The 22,642-nt window shown below is 40.9% G+C and overlaps 1 protein-coding gene across 1 annotated transcript in view; it reads right to left on the bottom strand.

The window, feature by feature from the left end:
- Window positions 1-218: 218 nt before the first annotated feature.
- The window catches only part of tpd52 (tumor protein D52), a 276,898-nt gene continuing 254,474 nt past the window's right edge, over window positions 219-22,642 (bottom strand). The window contains exon 7 of the mRNA XM_068032094.1: window positions 219-470. Within this exon, the coding sequence (XP_067888195.1) occupies window positions 317-470 (154 nt within the window). The 3' untranslated portion in view covers window positions 219-316. The remainder of the gene's footprint in view (window positions 471-22,642) is intronic.

Genomic DNA, 22,642 nt, shown 5'->3' on the forward strand with positions numbered 1-22,642 from the left:
CTGGGATAAAGAGTAGAGTATATAATTGATCGTATCGGTAACTGGGTAAATATATTTAAATATATGTTGTGACCTGTGGAGAACTGGAGCTAGAAAAGACAGTGCACTCCTCCCGCCTTGGTTGTAACAGGGAATTGCTACTTTGGCTTTGCTGTTCTGAAGCCGTAGCAATGAGAATTTGCGTGTGTAACATTTTGAATTTTGACAATCACAAAAAGTGCACCTGATAAAATTTTTATTTTTTTTAAAAACAGTAAACCAAGAAATACGTATTCTTTACAGAAACAAAATCACATCAGATCATTATTTCTAACTATCACTCTCTTTGCTTTGAATCCTTGCTGTCCAGCAACCCCAGGAGTGCAGCTTCTGCCTCTAGCAAAGTTGTGTCCGTCTTGGCCCCAAGAAAGCGTGATGTCAGCTCCAGATCAACAAGTTTCAAACGCACCTTCACTTCCTTCTGATACTTCCTAAACAAAGAAAAACATAATTTGCATGATTTTTTTTTTAAACAGACTTCATGGAGATGCTGAAGTTTATACATAAGACACAAACAAGAGGATACTAGACATTTTTGTAATCCCTCATAAATTGTTCTTTGTTGGATGGAACAAATCAGAACAAACGTCATCAACAATCCTAACCTTGATACCAGAACCCAATTTTGTACTCTCACACATTAGAATTAATAAACATACTCATTTTAATATCTGGAACAATTTGATGTTTGAGAGGTAAACAACAGATATTATCCACAACAAAGAATAGAAAGTAACCAACAAAACTACCACAGGCATAATCCAGCTAACATCACGAAGGTATCATGAGATTTTACACACAAAAGGAAACAAACATATTGGGCTGTATTTTAAGAGCCAGCTGTCTCTCTCGGCAGCAAGCTCAAAATATGGCAGCCCACACGCCTTAGAGCCACTGCGATCTCCTGCGCGGTGGCTCATCTAAATGGCTGGGGCGGCCCGACCCAACGATCACGTGGAGGGGGCGCGCTGTCTGATGCCACAAATGGTGTCAACTGCCTATGCGCAGGTGCTGGTGCCATTTTTAAAGGGCAGGTAGCCCTGCCGGCATATTTAAATTTTTAAAGATACGATCCCCCCCTCACAATTTATCAAATAAAACTCTAACGCCCTTTTCCCACCCCCCAATAACAATTATATTAACTATGTGCCCTTTCCCCCAAAACACTTAAGTTTTAAATCTGACCATGTATCCCAACCCCTGCAGACTGCACAAAGTTTAAAGTTCACCCCTTCCCACCATCCCCTACACCCACTACATTTATTTGACCCCATACCGCCACCCTCCACACTGGAAATCTTAACTCTTCCCCCCTCCCCACCAGTGCCACGCCGGCTTTCCCAGACGGGGAATTGAAGGTGCGGGAGTGCCGGCCGCCGCACTGAGGATTGTGGTGGGCCCGGAAGATTCAAGGTAAGTTCATTTGAATTTTTCATCTCATCAATTGAAGTATTGAAATTGAGATCCCATCACCCAGCGGCGGGGATAGTGGCTGCCACGGAGCCTAACCGTCACCGGGAGGATCAGGCCGGGCCCTCCCAGCATCGAGCTCTGTGGCGGGCCTCTGCCGCAACCATTTCTGGCACCACCCCCACCCCAAGGAACCCAACATGGTAAAATGCAGTCCATCATCTTTGTGTCTTCATCCACAATGAAGTGATAAGTATATTTCACACAAACTCACTATAGTATAGAGTTCTTTGAAATGGTCACTAAAAAGTTTTAATAGCTTGGATTTTGCTATAGTAATCTGGTGAAACTGTTAGTGCTCACCATCATTACTCCACTGAAATTGACAGTAACTTTGGGAGTCCGGACATGCAAAGAATAATACAGAAGTTGCTGTCAGTGAGTCCACGCTCGTGCATGAGGTGCGCTGTCGAGGTTCCCCCAGACTTAAATCTGCATTACAATCATAAGCTGATGAAAATTTCTACTTCTATGCTGTTAGTCTCTCTGTAAAAACTCTCGAAAAAGTTATAGCTTGTTGAATCAGGTGTAACTAGTTTTTTTTTTTAACTGGTGTACTAACTTCATAATGACTGCTAAACACCCTTACTAGCCCTGAAAAGCTAATTTTATATTTGTGGAATATCAAAGCTCTCCACAATGAAAAGAAAATTCCAGACTTAAAAAAAATGCTTTTCCTTTTTTAAAAGTCATCTTTATCTTAGCTCCTAGCTTAATAGTCATACATTTCTTTCATTGCCTGAAAATTTAGAAATTAAGCATTGTAAGTGCTTTTAAGTTCCAGAATTGCTGTGTGTGAATACTTCAATTTGATTGGTTGCTCACCTGCTTGCTGACATGACTACTGCTGTCAAGACATGCCTTGGACTTGGTGCCAGATTTAAACTGCTGCTGGGAAAGGTGAAATTTGCATCACAGAGCACCCTTGCTTTGCCACTGACAGCAAAATCCTGGCCAATGTGTCCATTGGATACAGGATTCAGAGAGGAAATTTATAAGGTATCCTAATTATGTATTCTTCAAAACTGTCTTACAAGTACAACAGGAAATAAAGTTTCCCATGAGATTTTGATTTCATCAGTTATGGAGGGTACTTGGATTTTTATCAGGTTTTCAATGTACCCTTTGACTACACTGTTTGCTGCACAGGACAGTTTCATAGCAGAGCTGCAGGCTCTTGCAGCTGACAATATCATACTATCACTCCATTTGTCTGGTGTGCTACCAACTAATATGAAATCATTCAACCACAAAAGTGACTGTTGTAGCCTTCCTCAAGTGTAGTGTCTGTGCTCATAATTACTGGGTGGTTCTGGTGCAAACAGATTTGAGTAGGTTCTCGCAGGGTGGGCAAGGGGAGCACAAAAGTTCACCAGAAGCATAAATAAATCTACGATAATCTGGTACATAACCATGTGAGTTTTCTTTTAAGGATGTTCGTGACACCAAAATGTAATTTGGTATTAATCCAGACCAACACTTTGCATAAACAATATGGCTGGGATTTTGTAAGGCCCCGAGGCGGTTGTGGGGGGGCATGGAGTATCGCGAGGGGTGGCGGGGCGCGGCGGGGCAAATGGCCTGTCACCTCCTTGTCGCCCAGCCATCTTCCCAGTGGCGGGATAGGCCGATGATGGCCTTCCCGCCCACAGGCTACTTGAGGCCCTAAGAGACCTATTACGGCCAATTAAGGGCCTCTTCCTGCCGCCGCTGCGATCTTACCAGCAGTGGTGGGTGCTTCCGCCACATGGAGAGGACGCCATGTAAATGAGGCTTCACTGGGATCTTCCAGACTGGCTCTGACGACCCTGCTTCATCTACCTCTGGTCCGGGGTTCCACCACTGGGCCTGAGTCTGAGGGCTCTGCAGTACCGGCAGTGGTCACCACTCTCGGTGGTGCTGCCAATACTACTGAGCTGTCAGCCCTCTGATTGCCTGGCAGCTCTTGGAGGCGGGATCCACAACCCTTTAAAGTCTTTAAAGGGACAGGGATCCCGCCTCCTAAAACTTAGATTCATAAAGACCGGAGGATCACTCCAGGGGGGCACGAAAACCTAGTGGCGGGATTCCCCCTGCCTTTTCGGCCTAGCGCTGACTGCCTCGCCTCCAGCACAAATCCAGCCCTATATTTACAAAATATGGCTGGAGTTCCCTGAGGCAAGTCAGTCATGGGCAGAAAATGGAGGAGTCCATCCATGACTTGTGTGATTCTCGTGATTGATAGCTTTAAGGCTCACAAATGATGAGGTGGGGGAGGAATGCATATGTGTGTTACCTGAGACGTTGACTCTGCTTCTCTCTCCTCGGATGCTCCCAGACCTGAGTAGTCCCAGCATTTTCTGCTTTTATTTCAGATTTCCAGCATCCGCAGTATTTTGCTTTTATTTTGGCTGTTGGACACTTCCAGGCAATGTGGGAACAGGGAAACTCTATGCTTCCGAGTGCTTCTTGGATTCGCTCCCTCCCTCTGAGAAAGGGGAGTTTCTGAATCACTGGTCTTCCAGCATGAGGGGCCCTCAGGTGAAACGTGCCTGAATTAGTGTGGTCCAAGCCTCCCTTCCATCCTGCTCAATGCTTTGAGGCCTTAGCCGGACCTGGGGAGGACCTTGCATGACTGGTTCACTCTGCTCCACTACTACTTCCTCCTCCTCATCCTCCGAGGAAATGTGCTTCTCCTCTGCTTGTTCAATAAGGTCCACACCTCCCTGGAGGGCCATGTTGTAAAGAGCACAGTAGACCACTACAATTCGAGAAACCCTTGAGGGAACGTACTGGAGGGCGCCCCCAGACCAGTCAAGGCACTGAGCAGCCATCCACGTATTCTCTCCAGTGGCGTGAACATCTGCAGCACCTATGATTGCCTAAGGATGGAGGAGTCATGGCAGCTGCCTGGAGGAAACGCTTCTGGTGGTTGTATACCAGTTGAACACTGAGAGACTGGAATCCCTTCCTGTTAATGAATGCCCCTAGCTGCTCAACTGGAGCCTTGATGGCCACAAGGGTGCAGCTGACAATCCCCTGCACCTGTGGCAGTCCGGTGATGGAGGCAAATCCCACTGCCTTCTGTGCCTGTACAGCCCCATCAGTGGTGAACTCAATGTAATCTGATGCCCTCTCAAACTGGGCTTCAGTGACCTCCCGTATGCCGTGATGGGAAGCACGATGCCAGTGAGGTCTGCTGCCGCCCCTTGAAAGAACGCAGAGGCAAAGAAGTTTAGTACCATGGCCACTGATGGCTACTGCAGGGCGCGCCAACGCGAGCGGTGACGATGGACATGGCCCTGCACCAGGGCACACAACTCTGCTACTGTTTGCCTTGATAGGCACATCCATCAACAACACTGATACTCTTGTCAGATTTAGGAAGCTCATTTGTTATCAGTATACCCTGGATGGAGGGTATTGCCTCAAACGTAAGTATCTTCTGAGATGCAGCTGGGAGATCTCAGATATAAGTAAACAGCTACATCATCTCCTTGGGAGGACTCAGCCATTGAAGTTTACAGCATTGAAACATTAGTCCATTGTATTTGTGTCAGTTCTTATTCCTCTTACGTAAAAGAAATAAGCACAGACTCGCTCAAACTGACAGACTGTAATGACTACATCCCTCTGGTAACTTTTATGTTCAAGTTATAACAATGCAGATTTGAAGTTAAATTGTGTTTTGCATAGAACAGTAACTTGTGTTTTTTTTGAAAATGAATGTCGAATTTGAGTTGGCTTGCAACTAAACTTTTAAATAAAGGCTATTAACTCCAATTTTTATTTCAGAAAGGGAATCAAGCTGAGAGATGGAGACACAATGTCCCATTGTTTACATTTAAACACTGCTTACATGAGATTTGTCAATCCAACTGCTAATTAATTTGTGCTGAGTGGAAAATGGCAGAAGCTATGTATAGTAATTGTTTGGATACAAAAAATGCTGACTGAATTTTACGGTTTGAAAAATTAACTTTATTAAAATAGTCATATTGTTTATTTACCATTCCAATGAGGCACAGACACAGAGAGTGAAATCTGTATAATATTGTCATGCAGGCCCACACCTGCCAAGACTGAGGCACACATTATTTCGCCACAGGAACATTAAAACTTAAAATTGTGATTGGGAAGAAAAGAGGGCCGATCACAAGGAATTGCCAAGCCCCTGACTGGAAAGACATTTGCATGCTAGCAGACAGTGTTGGAACAAGGGACCCAGTCCTTGCTTCCCCAATACACAGCAGTAGTGGTCAGACCAGTTTAGTCACATGACTAACTGATTGTTGGAGTTTTTTAAATTTGAACTTGCTGAGAGAAAGGAACTCAGAAAGCTCTTTGCTCCAGGACTGAGGACACCTCTCTCCTGTCTGCTCCCATCTCTTTCTCACGGAACAGAAGACCCATTGAAGACACATGAACTCAAAGAGAGAAAAGTTTCCTATGTGAACAAGGCTGAAGAAGAATACTGGGCCCCAATGAAAAGTAAGAGCTGCCTACAATCAAAGACTCTAGGGCGAGCTGAAAACACAGAAACAGTAATAAGAAACTCCCTTCAGAGACTGCCTTAAACCTCTCTATTTTTCTTCTGCTCTTTTCTGTCCCTATTTGCATGTGTGTATCGCGTGTGCATGCTAGCGTGGGCGCTTCATATATCCATAGGCGTTGACCGAATTAGAGTTTCAGTAAGTTTAATAAATTTCACTTTTCTTCTTTAAACCTAAGAAAACCTGGTGTGCTCATTTCTTTGCCTTATAATTGGAAAGTGGTGAACAAGGATTCACCAAGGGGGAGCTCAAAATACTGTGTTTAAATACATAAACCCTGTTACAATAAGAGGTGTACAGAGTAAAAGACCCTTTCTCAACTGGTCGTAACAAATATATATATTAGATGTAGTTGTGATATTTATGTAAAGTAAATAGTGGGCTGAAATTTACATGCCCACCGCTGAACAATGACGGTCCGCCGCATGGCGGCTCATTTAAATAGCCAGGGCAGACTGCACCCCCACCCCCCATAACGTGGAGGGGGCGGGCTGTATATCCCCAGCAATGGCGTCAGCTGCCTGTGCGCAGGCACTGACGCCATTGTTTTAAAGGGCTTCAAGCCCTGCCCTTCAATTTAAATATTTAAAGATACATTGATTTTAAAAAATTAAATACATTTATCTTGCCCCTCTCCCACCCACACAATAACCATAGAATTTATTACTTGCCCTCTCCCCGCCCAAAACACTTAGCTTGTCCACCTGACCTTCCCCTCCCCCCCAACAAAGTGCATAAACTTTAAACTTTAACCCTTCCCACCATACCCTGACCCCGCTCCCCAGCCTCCCACACTGAGAAATTTACTGCTCTCCCCTCCCCAGTGTTCCACCTCGATTCCCCCAACAAGGATCTGAAGGCACGGGAGTGCCGGCAAAAGGCACGAAGATCGCAGTGGTATGGAAGGTAGCGGCAAAGTATGATTAATTCAGTAATTTTAATTTATTTAAATATGTTAATAGAGGTTCCGTCGCCGAGCTGCAGGGGGTCTGTCAAGAGACCTCGCCACCACCAGCAATATTGGGCTGGGCTTTTCTGGCATTGGATGCATGGTGGTCCTCTCCCGGAGTCATTTTCCGCCGCCCTCCCCTCACGACCCCCGACGTTGGGAGGTGGGGGGGGTTCTGTAAAATTCAGCCCCGTATTTTTCTAGTAACTAATCATGAAACAACGAATTCGAGTCTCGTACAGCAACACTGCAAACTAGTGCTGTCAAACCTCCCTTCACCAGTGATGTCAGACCTTTGCCATTCCCACTGCTGACAATTCCTGGGAACCAAATCCCACATTTGACCCCACAAGTTCTACCAAAGCACACATTTCCCCTCTACTATGCTGCTAAATCAGATTAATTTGCAAATTCAGGATCATCACTCTAGTATTGTCCACAAATCAAGAACTGCTGCACCCCACCCCCATACCCCCAAATATTACTGCTAAATCCTGATCCCATCCCCCTCCTTGGAACTGCTAAACAAAAGGCATTTACCTACCTTTTACAATCTTACTGTGTTTTTGAATTTAAAAACGGTAAGGGATAAAATATTACATATTTTATATATATTCCTTTATGTATACAAGGATATTCATTAAATGGATCTAACATAATCAAGGCCATTGTTGAAGTTTCCAATTCCCAAAACATGAATAAAACTCACAGAATAACATGAAATAAAGTCGAATTTGACTACTTCAGTAATCATAAATCAGTGGCCATGATAATACAAGTGTATTGCACAGCATAACACCCCATGCTATAAAACAGTATTTTCTCTGTCTCACCTTAACCACCTTACAGGAGATCAATGAGCATATTATATATATTTTAATTCATTCTTGTGATTGTGGGTGTTGCTGACAAAACCAGCATTTATTGCCCATCCTTAAATACCCATGGGAAGATGGTGATGAGCTGCTGCAGTCTGTGTGGTGAATGTACTCCCACAGTGCTATCAGGGAGGGGGATCCAAGTTTTATACCTAGCAACAGTGAAGAAAGAGTGATATATTTCTAAGAATGGTATGTGGCTTGGAGGGAAACAATGGGGTGGTGGTTTTTCCATGTGCCTACTGCCCTTGCCCTTCTTGGTGGTTGAGGTTGCGGTTTTGGAAGGTGCTGTCAGAGAAGCACTGGCAAGTTGCTGAAGTGCATCTTGTACGCACTGCAGCCACAGTCATGGAGGGAGTGAATGTTTAAGGTAATAGATGGGAGCTGAGAAAGCAGGCTGCTTTGTCCTGGATGGTGTCGAGCATATTCAGTGTTGCTGGAGCTGCATTCATCCAGGCAAGTGGAAAGTATTCCATCACACTCCTGACCTGTGCCTTGTAGATGGTAGACATGTTTTGGGGCGTCAGGTGGTGAGTCACTTGCCTCTGACGTGCTCTTATAACCACAGTGTATAAGTGGCTGGTCCAGTTAAGTTTTAGGTCAATGGTAATCTCCAGGACGTTGATCATGGGGAATTTGATAATGGTAATGCCGTGAATGTCATGGGGAGGTGGTTAGACCATTTCTTGCTGGAGATGGTAATGGCTAGCACTTCTGTGAGACAAATGTTACTTGCCACATATCAGACTAAGCCTGAATGTTGTCCAGATCTTGCTGCATGTGGACAGAGACTGCTTCATTATCTGAAGAGTTGCAAATACAACTAAACACTGTACAATCATCAGTGAACATCCCCACTTCTGACCTTATGATATAAGGAAGGTCATTGATGAAGCAGCTGAAGATTGCTGGGCCGAGGTCATTGCCCTGAGGAACTCCTGCCGAGATATATATTGTTTTAAGTTTTGCTGCAATTTATACCACTCAGTGCACAGCCCTAAATTAAAAAAATAGATTGTAATACACCACTAAAAAGCAATTTGGCTACTTTGATTGCCAACTAATAATTCCAATTGGAAGCCAGTAGCTGCAGTTTGAAAATTAAGCTTTGGGTCCTGTTCATCATCCTGAAGCTCTGGGAAGTGGGATGTAGTTGAAAATAAGTACTGATCATGTAATGTGGACAAACACAAGCCACTAATACAGGAGACAGATATTCAGAATTGAAATGTGAGACCTTTTCTAGCATTCTGAAAAAGTCCGCACCTGAAACATAAATCTGTTCTTTCCACAAAATGCTGATTGATGTACTCTGTTTCCAGTATTTCCTGTTTTTGTTTTACATTTCCACCATCTGCAGTATTTTGCTTTTATTTTTACTAACATATTACATAACTTGCCTTACACGGTAAAACAATAGCAGCATTCGATACAAGATAAGCAGTTTTAAGTCCCAGGAATGCTTGTCATTTAAACTTACATCAATCAAGTGAGTTTCATTTAATCAGTTTTTAGCCAAATTTAGAGGAAGCAACAAAAAAAGTGCTGACAGTTGGCTTTTTTGTATTTTCCCATAGTTGCTTGCCAATTTTGGAACGTTATTGTCACCAACTGTAGAGCAGTTTGCATCCCTACCCTCTCGGACTTAATGGGCCGAATGGCCTCCTTTGGTGCCATAATGCCTTTTGCTCAGTGGTGGCATTGGTACACTGCCAACACGGAAACTAAATATGGGGAACATGTTTTACATTTGTTTTATTTAAAGAACAGCAACTTTATCATAGTAATTGAAAATAGAGACCATCACTCCAGAACATCATTTGAAGCAAATAACATGATAATCATTGGGCCCAACCCAGCATTTCTTCTGGCACCAGAAGGATATCCTTTATATATTAGGATCAACACTATGAAACAGAGATATAGTTTTGTTTCTTCCCAGCGACAGGATTTATAGGGACAAGCAAATGATAGGTTGCTGTAGGCATAGTAATCTTATCTAACCTCCCATCATTACAGTCAGGCACCAAATCCTTAATCTCCCAAACAACCAGGGCTCCCTATGTTTAAATGTTAAACAGTCAAACGCCTCCCAGCCAAACATACACGGGATTAAACTGTCGACTGTGTCTGGCGTTTGGTTCAAACTTCAAGTACTTTGCTTTTGAACAATTCCTCTGAACTCTAAACCAAACACATCGAGACCAAGCCCTTATCTTAACTGCTCTTCTGCTGCACTTTCTCATAGCACCCACTGCACAAAACCAGCCTGCTGTCTGAGCTCTTAGGATGCTTTCAGGCATCAAGCAAAGGGCAATTAGATATGTTTCCACAACTGAGAATTAGTTTGCACAATAAAGGTTTTTCTTTAAAGGGGGCTTACCATCACTCCTAGAAATTCTCTAAACAGTTCCAGAGTGCTCAGTGGCGCTGCAATGGAAAGAAACCATAGCAAAATATTTAGAACAAATGGATCAAAATATGCTTGGAAGGGAATTATTTGGTCACTTCTAAGCATATTTGTATTCATTTTTTCTATATGTGAACTATTTATTTGTAACCAGTACAGCTGCACTCTTTATTCTATTGCCAATTTCAATACTATTTCCAGAGGTTCAGCACTGTTGTACCCGTTGTCTGTAATACAGCTAGTTATGTTACACCACTTCACAGAATAAACTTAAAAGAGATGCATGATTATATGTGCACAAGCTACGCAAACCAAATTTAACACCAACATAAAATATATTATCCAAAAATCTTGTTCAAACTAAAGCATCTACAATGCTCAAAATAGACACTGTAACATTTTAAATTTGGAATATGACAAGAGTAATTAAAATTATCAACAATTTCTCATTACTAGAAAATTCATAAATGAAATGTATTTGGTTTCCACAAGAGATTTGCAACCTATATAAGTAACAATGCAGTAATTCTTACACCAGTTTAGTTATAGCCAGTTTAATCCAAGATTTTAAGTGAAAAGATTTGGACAAAATTAACTGACAGCAAGAACTAATAGGTGGAGGATATTAAATTTTCCTCAATTAACACATGCACACATATTTGAATTTTCCTCCCTTCTGTGCCACACTCATTGCTGCCTTAACCATTCATTGCATTTCTAAACATTCATTGGTATTATTGTAAAGTGAATCAGAGAGGATATAAAGGAAATGTGACAACAAAAAAGGACAGACAGAAATATAAGGACAGAGCAAAAGTAAAAGTGGAAAACAAACAGAAAAAAGAGGGACAAACAGAATTCAAGTGGAAGAAAAGCAGACACTTATAGGGAGAGATAGACGGGGACAATTTTTTTTTTAACATGTTACAAATCAATTTATAAATTACCATTTCAATAATATATTTTTTTATAAAGAAACACAAAAACCTGGACAGGTTAGATTATTGAGCAGAAATGTGTTATTTAACCAGGCTCTGTAGAGAAGTTCAAGACAAGGTGGAAAGAATTTCTAGCTGCGAAAATAAATTTGAACTGGCACAATACTTCAATTCCTGGAACTTTATTCAATGCAAATGACCATATATCACTGTTCAACTGGAATGGAATCATGACATTTTAGTGCGTATGCTCAGCATATGGTTTCCTAGAATCTGTTGTGTGAGGCTGTACAACTGGGGCTTGTGGATGATTCAGAATAAAAAAGGTAATTTAATTTTCATCCTTGCCTGCGGTTGGAATGACAAAGTTTTTAAACTTTTACATATGTTTATGCGCTTGTTACACTTGCCCTAGTTCTGCTTCACCATTGTTTCCTTCATTTAATTTCAGATAAGTGCCCACAGTGTGCCCTTATAATCATCACAGCTAGCCCTACGACATGACAATTAGAGGCAAACTAAGATCACTGCTGCATCTTATAACACATTCAATTTTGCACATTTCTTCAATTTAGACTGCCCTCAAGTCTAGTTGAAGTATTAGTGCTAGTCCACTGCTATGAGCTAATGCTATTATTGGAATGGGATATTTCAGGCAGCAGCAAGGTAGCTACTTCAAAATTCATGATCTGAATAAACTGGAAGAGATCTCCAAGTGGAGCTTAACTACTGTAACATCACCTACACGGTGATCAAATACAGTCAGAACAAACTGTTCTTTCCCATTGTTGCAGTACCCCAAATTAGGTAGCACATCGGATTTCTTCATGAAGGGTCACAAGGTCATTTTTTAAGCTTTATTGTGGATACTATTTCTTGTATCAGTAAAAAGCAGTATTAGATTTAAAAATTCAATACACAAAAATCAGTCAGCAGAATACATCAACAAACAGATACTACTGTGTTGCTTAACCCTGGGAGAACTGCTGTACCATTTAAAGAATACAATCAATTGATAAATATTTTTCAGCTCCATTCAGGATTCCAATTCTACTGCACAATTCTAAAACTAGAAAATCATACTTGCAGATTTTATATATTATTTTTATTTAAGTATTTTACAACTTACCACTAAAAGGTGAACAAAAGCCTATTTCTTGCGCTTCTCTTCCAGGAGCAGCATCTTGCTTCTCCTCACCACTTCCTACTGTGAAGTAAATAAAACTGGGAAATTCTATGTAGAGACAGTATAGATCTCAATTGATGAGATTAATGTGCTACATCAATATATCCTCTCACAGAAACCTTATATAAAAACGGCTGTGCTTTTAATAAAGCTATAGTTTAATCACCAGCAGTAGATTTGATCCCCAGCATGTGCTGAATTAGCTGTTCTCTGCTGGGGAGCAGTGGTAGAACTGTTACCAAAGTTTTTTGCGGATCCTGGCTAGAGAAGAGTTTCCACTTCTACCCAGTTACTCCTACTGGAAGGTGCAGTGTGTTGACATTGAGTAAGGAAAGGTATTGGCTCAGTTGTGATGCTCCCGGCATGGTTAAACAGTATATGCAATTCTCTACACCAGAGGGCTGTGGAGGCTCAGTCATTGAGTATATTCAAGACAGAGATCGAAAGATTTCTGGATATTAAAGGATATGGGGATCGTGTGGGAAAATGGCATTGAGGTAGAAGATCAGCTATGATCTAGCTGAATAGCAGAGCAGACGCAAGGGGCTGAATGGCCTACTCCTGCTCTTATTTCCCATGTGCCTATATGCATTTTTGAGATTTACATATGAAGAATGGATGGTTCATTGAGATACTTGAGGTATCCAGTGTCCTTGGGACTGTACCTCAGCATGGAACAGCACCTTCAGGACAGGAAGAAAACTGGAGGGGGAATAATACCCTGGGGTAAGATGGCATTCCTCACTTTCACAATTTTACCCTAAAAAATCAAATACATTTCTGCAGAAAACAAATAAAAAGAAAATCTCAAAATGTTATAACATAGAAACAGATCCCTTGGACCATCAACTCTGTACCAGTGCCTTTTGCCATATAAGCCACTTAGACTAATTCCACTCTCCTACTTGTTGTGCATACCCTTGAATATTCCTAAACAAACAATCCACAATACGCCTTACTATAAAATAGAATACCTACTGCCAACTGCACCATCTCATGTCAGTTGTGTAGGGTTTGTGTGCTTCTTAAAGACACATCGCTTCTGTATCAAAATACCTAATTTGGGCAACATAACATTTCCCCCCCCCCGTATCAAGCTACACTAGAAACTGGCTGGCTGGCTGGGAGCACAGCAGGAACTAACACGGATTGTTTACCGTCACATCTCCATTGTCTGACAATAAGCAAACACTACTGCAGCCAGCCTGTAAAAAGCTTCTTCATTAAATATATGATATGAATTCAGTGAGGAAGTAACAACCTATGCTACTGTCAGCTCAACAATGTTGCAATGGGTAAAATGACTGGATCAAATATTGTCATGGATTCCTCATAAACTGTTGCCATATGAAAGAATGCTCTAATGCTAACAAGCTCTTCCATAAAAGCACCACTTTTTGATTACCTTATTTTACCCCCTAATAAGGTTTGGGCCATTTGTATTGCAGAGCTTGCTGCAGATCAGTAATGGCAGGGGTGGGAAAAAAGAAGCTTTCCATTATTACAAGTAAAACAATACACTTCATAGCAAATATATGGGACAGGAATGCATTAAAGAGAACAATTTGTAAGTTGAAAATACATAACACAATACAAATATTACTTATTAACCTATTAGCTGGTGTTGTGACCTGCACTTGCTGGATGTGAAGAGAGATGTAGGTCAATAGGAGAACAAATTCTGCTGCACTACAATACCACAGTATTTTATTCTTAATGATTCAGAAGGTAGTTTGCAGTTTTCCCACAGTATAGGATTACTAGTGCACAATGTCCAGGTGATAATTTACTTAAATATTATCTACTACTTTTATAAACTTTTCAAAACATCGCTTTATGTGTCTTTAGATACCTAATGAAATTCCATCTACCTCTATAATAAAGACAACAAAGCATATTTGTTGTGATTGAAAGATTTCAGATACGCATGAAAATAAAATACACAAGAGACAAGGATTGCAATTTAACATGCTCTAAGGTACCTGTTTGGACCCTTATACCCCAGGTCAGGCTTTACCACAAATCATGCAGCAAGGAGATAAGGCTTAGTAAAGAGTGGAGAATTCCTAGATAAATCAACTTAATATTTGCTCTATATATAAGATGCCCAGTCGGTAAGTTAAATATATAGCAAGTTTAAATTAAGCAGAGCAGCTCCCCTCATGGAAAATGCAATTTATGCTGTGATACGAAGACCAGAAAAGATTCCTGAGATTGACGGGTGGAGGGTAGGCAGGTTGGGGGGTAGGTGGTAGGGGAAGGAGAAATGTAGGGCAACACTTAGGGTCTTCACTTGTGGGTATGATCCAGTGTCCCTGGCTAGAAATATACCTGTGTGGGTGCTGAGCAAGGACAGGATCAGGGACAATAAAGGATGTGGAAAATAGCAAGAAAAGTGAAACAGAAAAGTTGAAGTCTTGGCCTTTTGAATTAAATTAGTACTAGAAATATTGGAAGCCCCTTTCAGCATTGAACAAACTTAATAGTTTGGTACTAAAAGAAAAGGTTAGTACAAAGCAACCTCAATGTCAATAGTCTTTCAAAATTACACCGAGTAGAACTGGAAACTTTGGAATACAAAGCAATATATGAAAGACACATGAAACAAAAGGCTAATAAAATGAACAGCTTCCCAGGTGTAACTATGAGAGTTTGAGTGGTATGGAATGGTGGTAAAATATGCTCATTTTCTTCAAGCAAAAACATTTTGTGGACTGAAGACTTCAATATAGTTTTAAAAATGTGTTCCTGGTGATCCTCAAATTTGTTGTAACTTCAACTTTTAGTATACTGGATATCATGCCTCTAAATATTTCTTATATTTCACAAAAATGTTGCCACATTTTTAAATAATGAGAATTTGGGTTTTTAAAAATTCACTTTGAAAAATCTCAAAATACAAATCTTCTAAAGCTGCATTACATGAATGTTCAACAAACTTCAAATACGTTCAGAGTTTAAACATAAAAATCTATACCACACAAAAACAGACTTACACAACTGCCTCAGCAGTACTGAACCAAGACACAAGGGAATATAGCCCAGCATTAAATCCATCCCTATTTATTAACATTACAGCCTCTTTTCCCAAGTCATACTTAACAGAATGCATTGCAAAGAACACTGGAGAGATTTATATATCTTCTTAAGCAGAAACTATAATTCAGTCATGAATTCAGACCATTTACAGATTTAAATCATAGTCTTGAATCTGATTGGCATACAATTTTTAAAAAATACAAAGCAACCAAAAGCAAGTCTAAAACTGTTTATGTTCTTTTAGGCATAATGCTCTCTGAAGACGAAAGAAAGATGTTTTAGAGAGGACTGAAGCCACAATTAAATATATAGTGGCTCTGGACTGAAATCAATGCAAAGGACAACCGTGTGAGGCGAATAACATGTGGCCGTTTGGCTATTGCCCATTTTGTGCCCCTAACGAAGTTGACTTTCACTCATGATGTGTCCCAGAGTGCCTAAAATGCTACTTGTCCTCATTATTGTTTTTTTTTAACCACAGTGGTCTATGTCTACTGTATTTCTTTCATTTTCTACTTTCAAACAAATGGAAAAGACTTTCTACAAACTGGATAAATGGCTCAGCACTAGAGTGTCTTGGGGTCATGGATTTTGCATCAGTCAGTACTCATCATAGTTCATGGTTCAATATAATACATGTAAGACAATCTCCGAACTTATGACATCTATGATGAATGCATTGCAACAATCAGCATCAAGAACTGCAAAAAAAAAGTAGACATTTTTGAAGCAGCTTTCCAGAAGTGGCCTGCCTGGTAAATAATCACATACTATTTTGGAAATTATCAATTTATCCATATTTTCAGCATTTTTGTGCTTTGTACAGTGGTTTTCAAAGTCCCAGTAAATATTGACATAGCCCCAGGAGTCCCCTCCCCTAACTTCCAAAGCATTGTAAGCTGCCCAAACGAAACATTGATACTACAGAAAATATTTTCTTTTTACCAGCATTGGTAAACAAAACAAAATAAAAAACAGAAATCTCCTGACTCTATTTGTTGGGATGCTCTTGTGGCCCACTTAAAATCCAGGGACTCCAGCTGGAAAACCTAGGGTCTCGCATATGTTTCTTCAGACCTCAAAGTGCAACAACCAGTACAACCCAATAGATTTTGCTCACACTAATATTGTGGGTGGATTAAAAAGGCATGTTTTAAAGCATGAGGCCAAAGTTCCACATAGCAGCAAAAGAAACCCCACAGCGCATTAACTTCTACATGACTATTAGCTATAATATTGAGTTGGAAATTAACATTGCCATGTGATTTTTAATATTGTTACAAATGCCATCCCCTATTCATAAGTAATATCTTGTTTAGGCTGAACTATACTGAAGGGATACTCTTCCCCCGCAGCGCCACCCCCCCTCCCTCCGCCTCCACAAGCAATTGTTAGAATACATACTGAAAGAAAAATGGCTTCTGAAAGATTAAAAAAAAGTAATTTCAAGTTTAAATTTCATCTGGCAATTAGTAAGCTCACAAATATAACTTTTGGGAACCTTTTTCGGACATGTTTCTTTGTTACAGTTTAGTCAGTCAGATTATGCAAATAAAATAGAAACCCCAGCCCAGCCACTCCTGCTAGCTAGAACTGATGCAGGGAAAATTAGATGCCAGCAAGTCTAGTAATCACACAACATTTAACCTCAAGAATTTTTTTCAGAAATAACTGCTGAAAATATCCTTATTGAAATGCTGCTCACTGCAAATGTCAATATTCAGATATTCATATATAAAACATGGCCCCATATTGGTGTTTTTAATGCGATTGGAAATGTTTTGGAATATCTGGGGTACAAGAAACTTTAAACAGTCCTGTCTAACAATGCACGAAAGCTGGTTTTATTTTAAATACTTTGACCTTTAAAAAAAACTCTCACCTTCTTCAAGGGCATTGCTAGCCATCTTGGTCAAAGTGAACATCTGTGAAACTACATATTGAAAGGTGCTTCATTGGAGCTCCCTGCCTACAACTTTAAAGATGTACAAGTTCATCACCTGTGACAGTACACACAGAGCAAAAGGGGAAGCGGGCAAAGGAGGAGAGGGCAAGAGCTTGTTTCTTCAGATACCAAAGTATTCTTCCCCACTGAGACTCAAAATACAAAAAGCAGCAGTTTCATCAAGTGTATACAAATATCACTGAAGTTTTAACCACAGAATGAAGGAGATTAGGTAGTAAAAAGGCAAGTCTAAAATGAAAATATGTAACTTTGAAAACAAAAAGATGTGGGCTCATAACTATATTTTGCTTCTTCATTGAATTAACTCAAGGTCTAAATAGCTTAAAAGTTCAGCTTAATGTCACACAGGACAGATGCACAGTCTAGAAGTTATGCATCCCACTTTGAGGCTTTGAAATAATCATTTTCTTCTCTTTTTCAAACCCGACGAGAGTCTGGTAACCAACATGAAGAAAGCAATGATGGAGAAAGCTTCCCAAATGGGTTCCAGTGTTAGTTGCAACTGTCAAGAGATAATTTTAATGCAGTTCAGCTATTTTCATCCTGCTTTTAAGAATGAAAGGTGATACCTGCTCAAAACAAAACTATTTACTTATAGTGGAAACAGAGGCAGCAGATGAAAAAGTGGAGCATGTTTAGAAATGTATACTTTCACTACCATTAATAAAATTATAGAAGTTGCTCTTGCATAGGCTGCTTCATAAGCAAAAGATTTTTTTTAAAGTCTCAACATCTTCCTACTTGTCCTTCCCTTTCTAAAGTTTTGCTTCTTGTTTTAGTTACATTCCTCCAGTTTCTTTAAACTTACATTTTCTCTTCTTGCTGTCTGTATCTCAGTGTAACCCACTCCTTTTCTCATCCTTTCTCCATCTTTAAATCTTTTCTTCCTTCTGTTCACTCTCTTCCTAGAGTAGAACAGTGACTACACTTCAAAAGTACTTCATTGACTATAAAGCATTTTAGCTTGTCCTGAAGTGGTGGAAGGTGACGTATAAATGCAAGTTCTGATGAAAGGTCACTGACCTGAAACGTTAACTTTGCTTCTCTCTCCACAGATGCTGCCAGAACTGCTGAGTATTTCCAGCACTTTTTTGGTTTTATATAAATTCAAGTCTTGATTTATGCCAGCCTTTCTTGTTGCGTGTCTTTGACATGTTCTTTACTTCATTAAAGCCCAGGGAATTAGTAAAATGACAGCCACTATTAAAGAGCCCTTTGCTAGTGCAGGGTTGAAACCTGCTCATCGGGAATTTGGAAAAAGTGAGCCTGCAGTAGAGAACAGCAAAAGAGTAGAGACAAAAGTTAGCTGATCTCGAGGAAGGACAAAGCAGGTCTTGGGGGCAAAAACACGGCTTGAAGCTAGGGAGTGGAGGCAGTAGGCACTAGGCTAGGTCTTGATTTAGTGAAGGAAGGAATGGGGAACTACCGTAGAATAGGAGTTCCTCAGGGTAGTGTCCTAGGTCCAATCATCTTCAGCTGCTTCATCAATGACCTTCCCTCCATCATAAGGTCAGAAGTGGGGATGTTCGTTGATGATTGCACAATGTTCAGCAGCATTCACAACTCCTCAGATACTGAAGCAGCCTGTGTCCACAAGCAGTAAGCCCGGACAACATCCAGGCTTGGGCTGATAAGTAGCAAGTAATGTTCACGCCACACAAGTGCCGGGCAATGACCATCTCAAACAAGAGAAAATGTAGCCATCTCCCCTTGATGTTCAATGGCATTACCATCGCTGAATCCCCCACTATCAACATCCTGGAGGTTACCATTGATCAGAAACTGAAGTGGGCAGAAGGGCCTGTTTCTGTACTGTATAACTCTATGACACTATGGAAGAGCCACATAAATACTGTGGCTACAAGAGCAGGTCAGAGGTTGGGAATTCTGTGGCGAGTAACTCACCTTCTGACTCCCTAAAGCCTGTGCACCATCTACAAAGCACAAGTCAGGAGTGTGATGGAATACTCTCCACTTGCCTGGATGGGTGCAGCTTCAACAACACTCAAGAAGTTTGACACCATCCAGGACAAAGCAGCCCACTTGATTGGCACCCATCCATCACCTTCAACATTCACTCCCTTCACCACTAATGCATAGTGGCAGCCGTGTGTACCATATAAAAGATGCACTGCAGCAACTCAGCAAGTCTCCTTCGACAACACCTTCTAAACCTGTGACCTCTACCACCTAGAAGGACAAGGGCAGCAGATGCGTGGGAACACCACCACCTGCAAGTTCACCTCCAAGTCACAGATCATCCTGACTTGGAACTAGATCGCTGTTCCTTCACTGTAACTGGGTCAAAATCCTGGAACTCCCTTCCTAACAGCACTGTGGGTGTACCTACACCACATGGACTACAGCGGTTCAAGACTGCAGCTCATCAGCACCTTCTCAAGGGCAATTAGGGATGGGCAATAAATGTAGGCCTAGCTGAAAAAAACTGTCTTGATGGAACACAATCACAAAAACAACCAAACAGAAATGGCACGATAGACGTGATTACAGGAATGGGGAGGAAAGTGCAACCTATGAAAACACTGGGTAGATCCCTGGGGTGAAGCAGTGGTTGAGACACAGGCTTAAAGTGTGGTGCACTGGATAGCACTGGTGGATGGTGAATTTAGTGGGAAATTGACTTGTTGCGTGCACGAGCACCAGGCAGTGCGGACAATAGGAAAGAGCTGTAGGGTGTCACTGACATAATCGCGGGCGGGGAGGTGGGTTGCACAGAGGATAGTGAGGAACTTATGGGTCTCCAGCATGAGGTTAGATAGCAGTGCTCAGGATGGGGCCAGATGTTGTGAAAGGCAATGGGGGAGGGTGGTAAATGGTAGGGGGAAGATCAGGGTCCACAAGGCAGATGGGAGGCAAGGATGAAGGAGAATTAATTGCAAAAGGGCTTTCCAAGGACTGGCCTGGGGAAACCTGTATTATTTAAAATGGCTATTACTCTGCATGTGTTTTAAATATTAAAGGCAAACATTTGTCTCTAAGTTATAAACTTCACATCTTATGATGTCTCTAAACAGTCTATTTTCACCTGCATAACACTGTCAGGTCCTGCATCAACCTTAGCCCTTCCAGCACTGAAACCTTTAGCCATGCTATGCCATCCTTATACTTGATTATTTCATTGTTCCCCTTTCGCTTTGCCAAAAACGCAAACTTATCAAAACATAGCCTGTCCACATAAAGTCCCACTTAACCATCTCCCCAGTCTTTGATGACCTACATTGGTTCACTAACCTTAATATTCTAAAGTTCATCTGCTTGTATTCATCATCAATACCTTCGCTCCTTTGTCTTAGCCAACCTCCACAAAATCCTCTAACCTTATATTTGCACCATGCCCTCACCAGGTCCTCTGGCACTTTTTTTCTTGCATCAACCATTGGTAGCACAGTTTAGAACTGTCTTAGCTCCACCCTCTGGGACTCCCTCAGTACACCCCTCTTTCCTCTTCTCAAAACCATGCATTAATCTGACTAAACTTTTGGTCACTACGTCACTTACACCACCCCTAGATAAAAGAAATCTCCATGACTAGGCAGTATAGTATAGTAATTACAGCCCAGAAACAACCAATTGGCCCTATTTTGATCTGCTAAGTAAACTTGGGATGCCTTAATGTTGAAGGCACTATAGAAATGCAATTGTTGCTGCAATAAAAAGAAATCGATTCGGGGATCTAAAAATAATACCTCATGACTTGATGTTTACATCTATAATCTCTCCAAATACAGACCAAACGAACACTTGGTGAGACAAGGCTTAATATGAATTAATTCATTCATAACTACCGTTCTCTCTCTGTATGTTCACATGCTGTGAAACAAAGCAACTTAAGATGAATTGTTAACTTGCTTTATTTCACAGCAAGTGAACACACGGAGCAACAGTATTGATTGAATTTGCTTGGTTCAACCAACACAAACTGTCTTCTAATGCTTCCATTCGTTGAGTCATCTTATTTGACTTAAAGCAAGAATTAACTCTTCTGCATTGAGTTATTTGGCCCAGGGTAGAACCTCCTCACCCAGCAATCTCCTGTCTTTTTTTTCCCCTTTCAACCTGACTCCAGTGTCAGCTTTCAGCCAAACTGCCTAGCCACACCCAAGAACAGAATCCACCAGCCTAACTTAGTGATGACCCCTGATAAATTCAAATTAATAAAGCTGTTGCAACAGCAAACGTGTGAAAGATCACATAAGATCGTGATGTATATCTACATTCCATTAAAATACAAAAACTCAGTGAGAAAGATCTGTCCACGGCTTATGAGGGAAGTTCAAGATTACAAGAGGCTTATAATGTTGCAAAGAATAGTAATAAGCCTGAGGATTGGGATTGCTTTTAGAAGCCAGCAAAGCACCATCAAAAAGTTGATAAAAAGGGAAAAAATAGAATGAGATTAGCCAGGAATATAAAAACAGATTGTAAGATCTTTTACAAGTACTTAAAAAGGAAGAGAGAAGTGAAAGTAAATGTTAGTTCCTAAGAGGCTGAGACAGAAGTTATCATGGGGAATGAAGAAATGGCAAAGACGTTGAACAAATATTTCATGACTGTCTTCACAGTAAAAGACATAACCTACATACCAGAAATAGAGGGTAACCAAGGGGCTAATAAGAATGAGGAACTTAGCAAAGAAAAAAGGATTGGAGAAATTTAAGGCACTAAAAGATGACAAATCCCCATACCTGATGGTCTACAACTTAGGGCTCTAAAAGAGGCAGCTGCAGTGATAGTGGATGCACTGATTATGATTTTCCAAAATTCCCTAGATTCTGGAACGGACAAAGTGGATTGGAAGTTAGCAAATGTAACACTGCTATTCAAGAAAGGAATGAGAGAAAAAACAGGGAATGATAGACCAGTTAGCCTGACATCAGTCATCAGGAAAATGCTAAACTCTATTATTAAGGAAGTCTTAACTTAGAAAACCACAGTATGATCTGACAAAGTCAACATGGGTTTACAAAAGGGAAATCGTGTTTGACAAATTTATCAGAGTTTCTTGAGGATGTAACTAATCAGGTAGATAAAGGGGAACCAGTAGATGTTGCACACTTGGATTTCCAAAAGTCATTTGATAAGATGCCACACAAAAGGTTAATACGCAAGATAAGAACTCGGAGTTGGGGGCATGGATAGAGGACTAGTTAACGAATAGGATGCAAAGAGTAGCAATAACAGGGCATTTTCAAGTTGGCAGACTGTAACTAGTGC

The sequence above is a fragment of the Heterodontus francisci genome, chromosome 5 (genome assembly GCF_036365525.1).
Source record: "Heterodontus francisci isolate sHetFra1 chromosome 5, sHetFra1.hap1, whole genome shotgun sequence".
Taxonomy (NCBI): Eukaryota; Metazoa; Chordata; class Chondrichthyes; order Heterodontiformes; family Heterodontidae; genus Heterodontus; species Heterodontus francisci.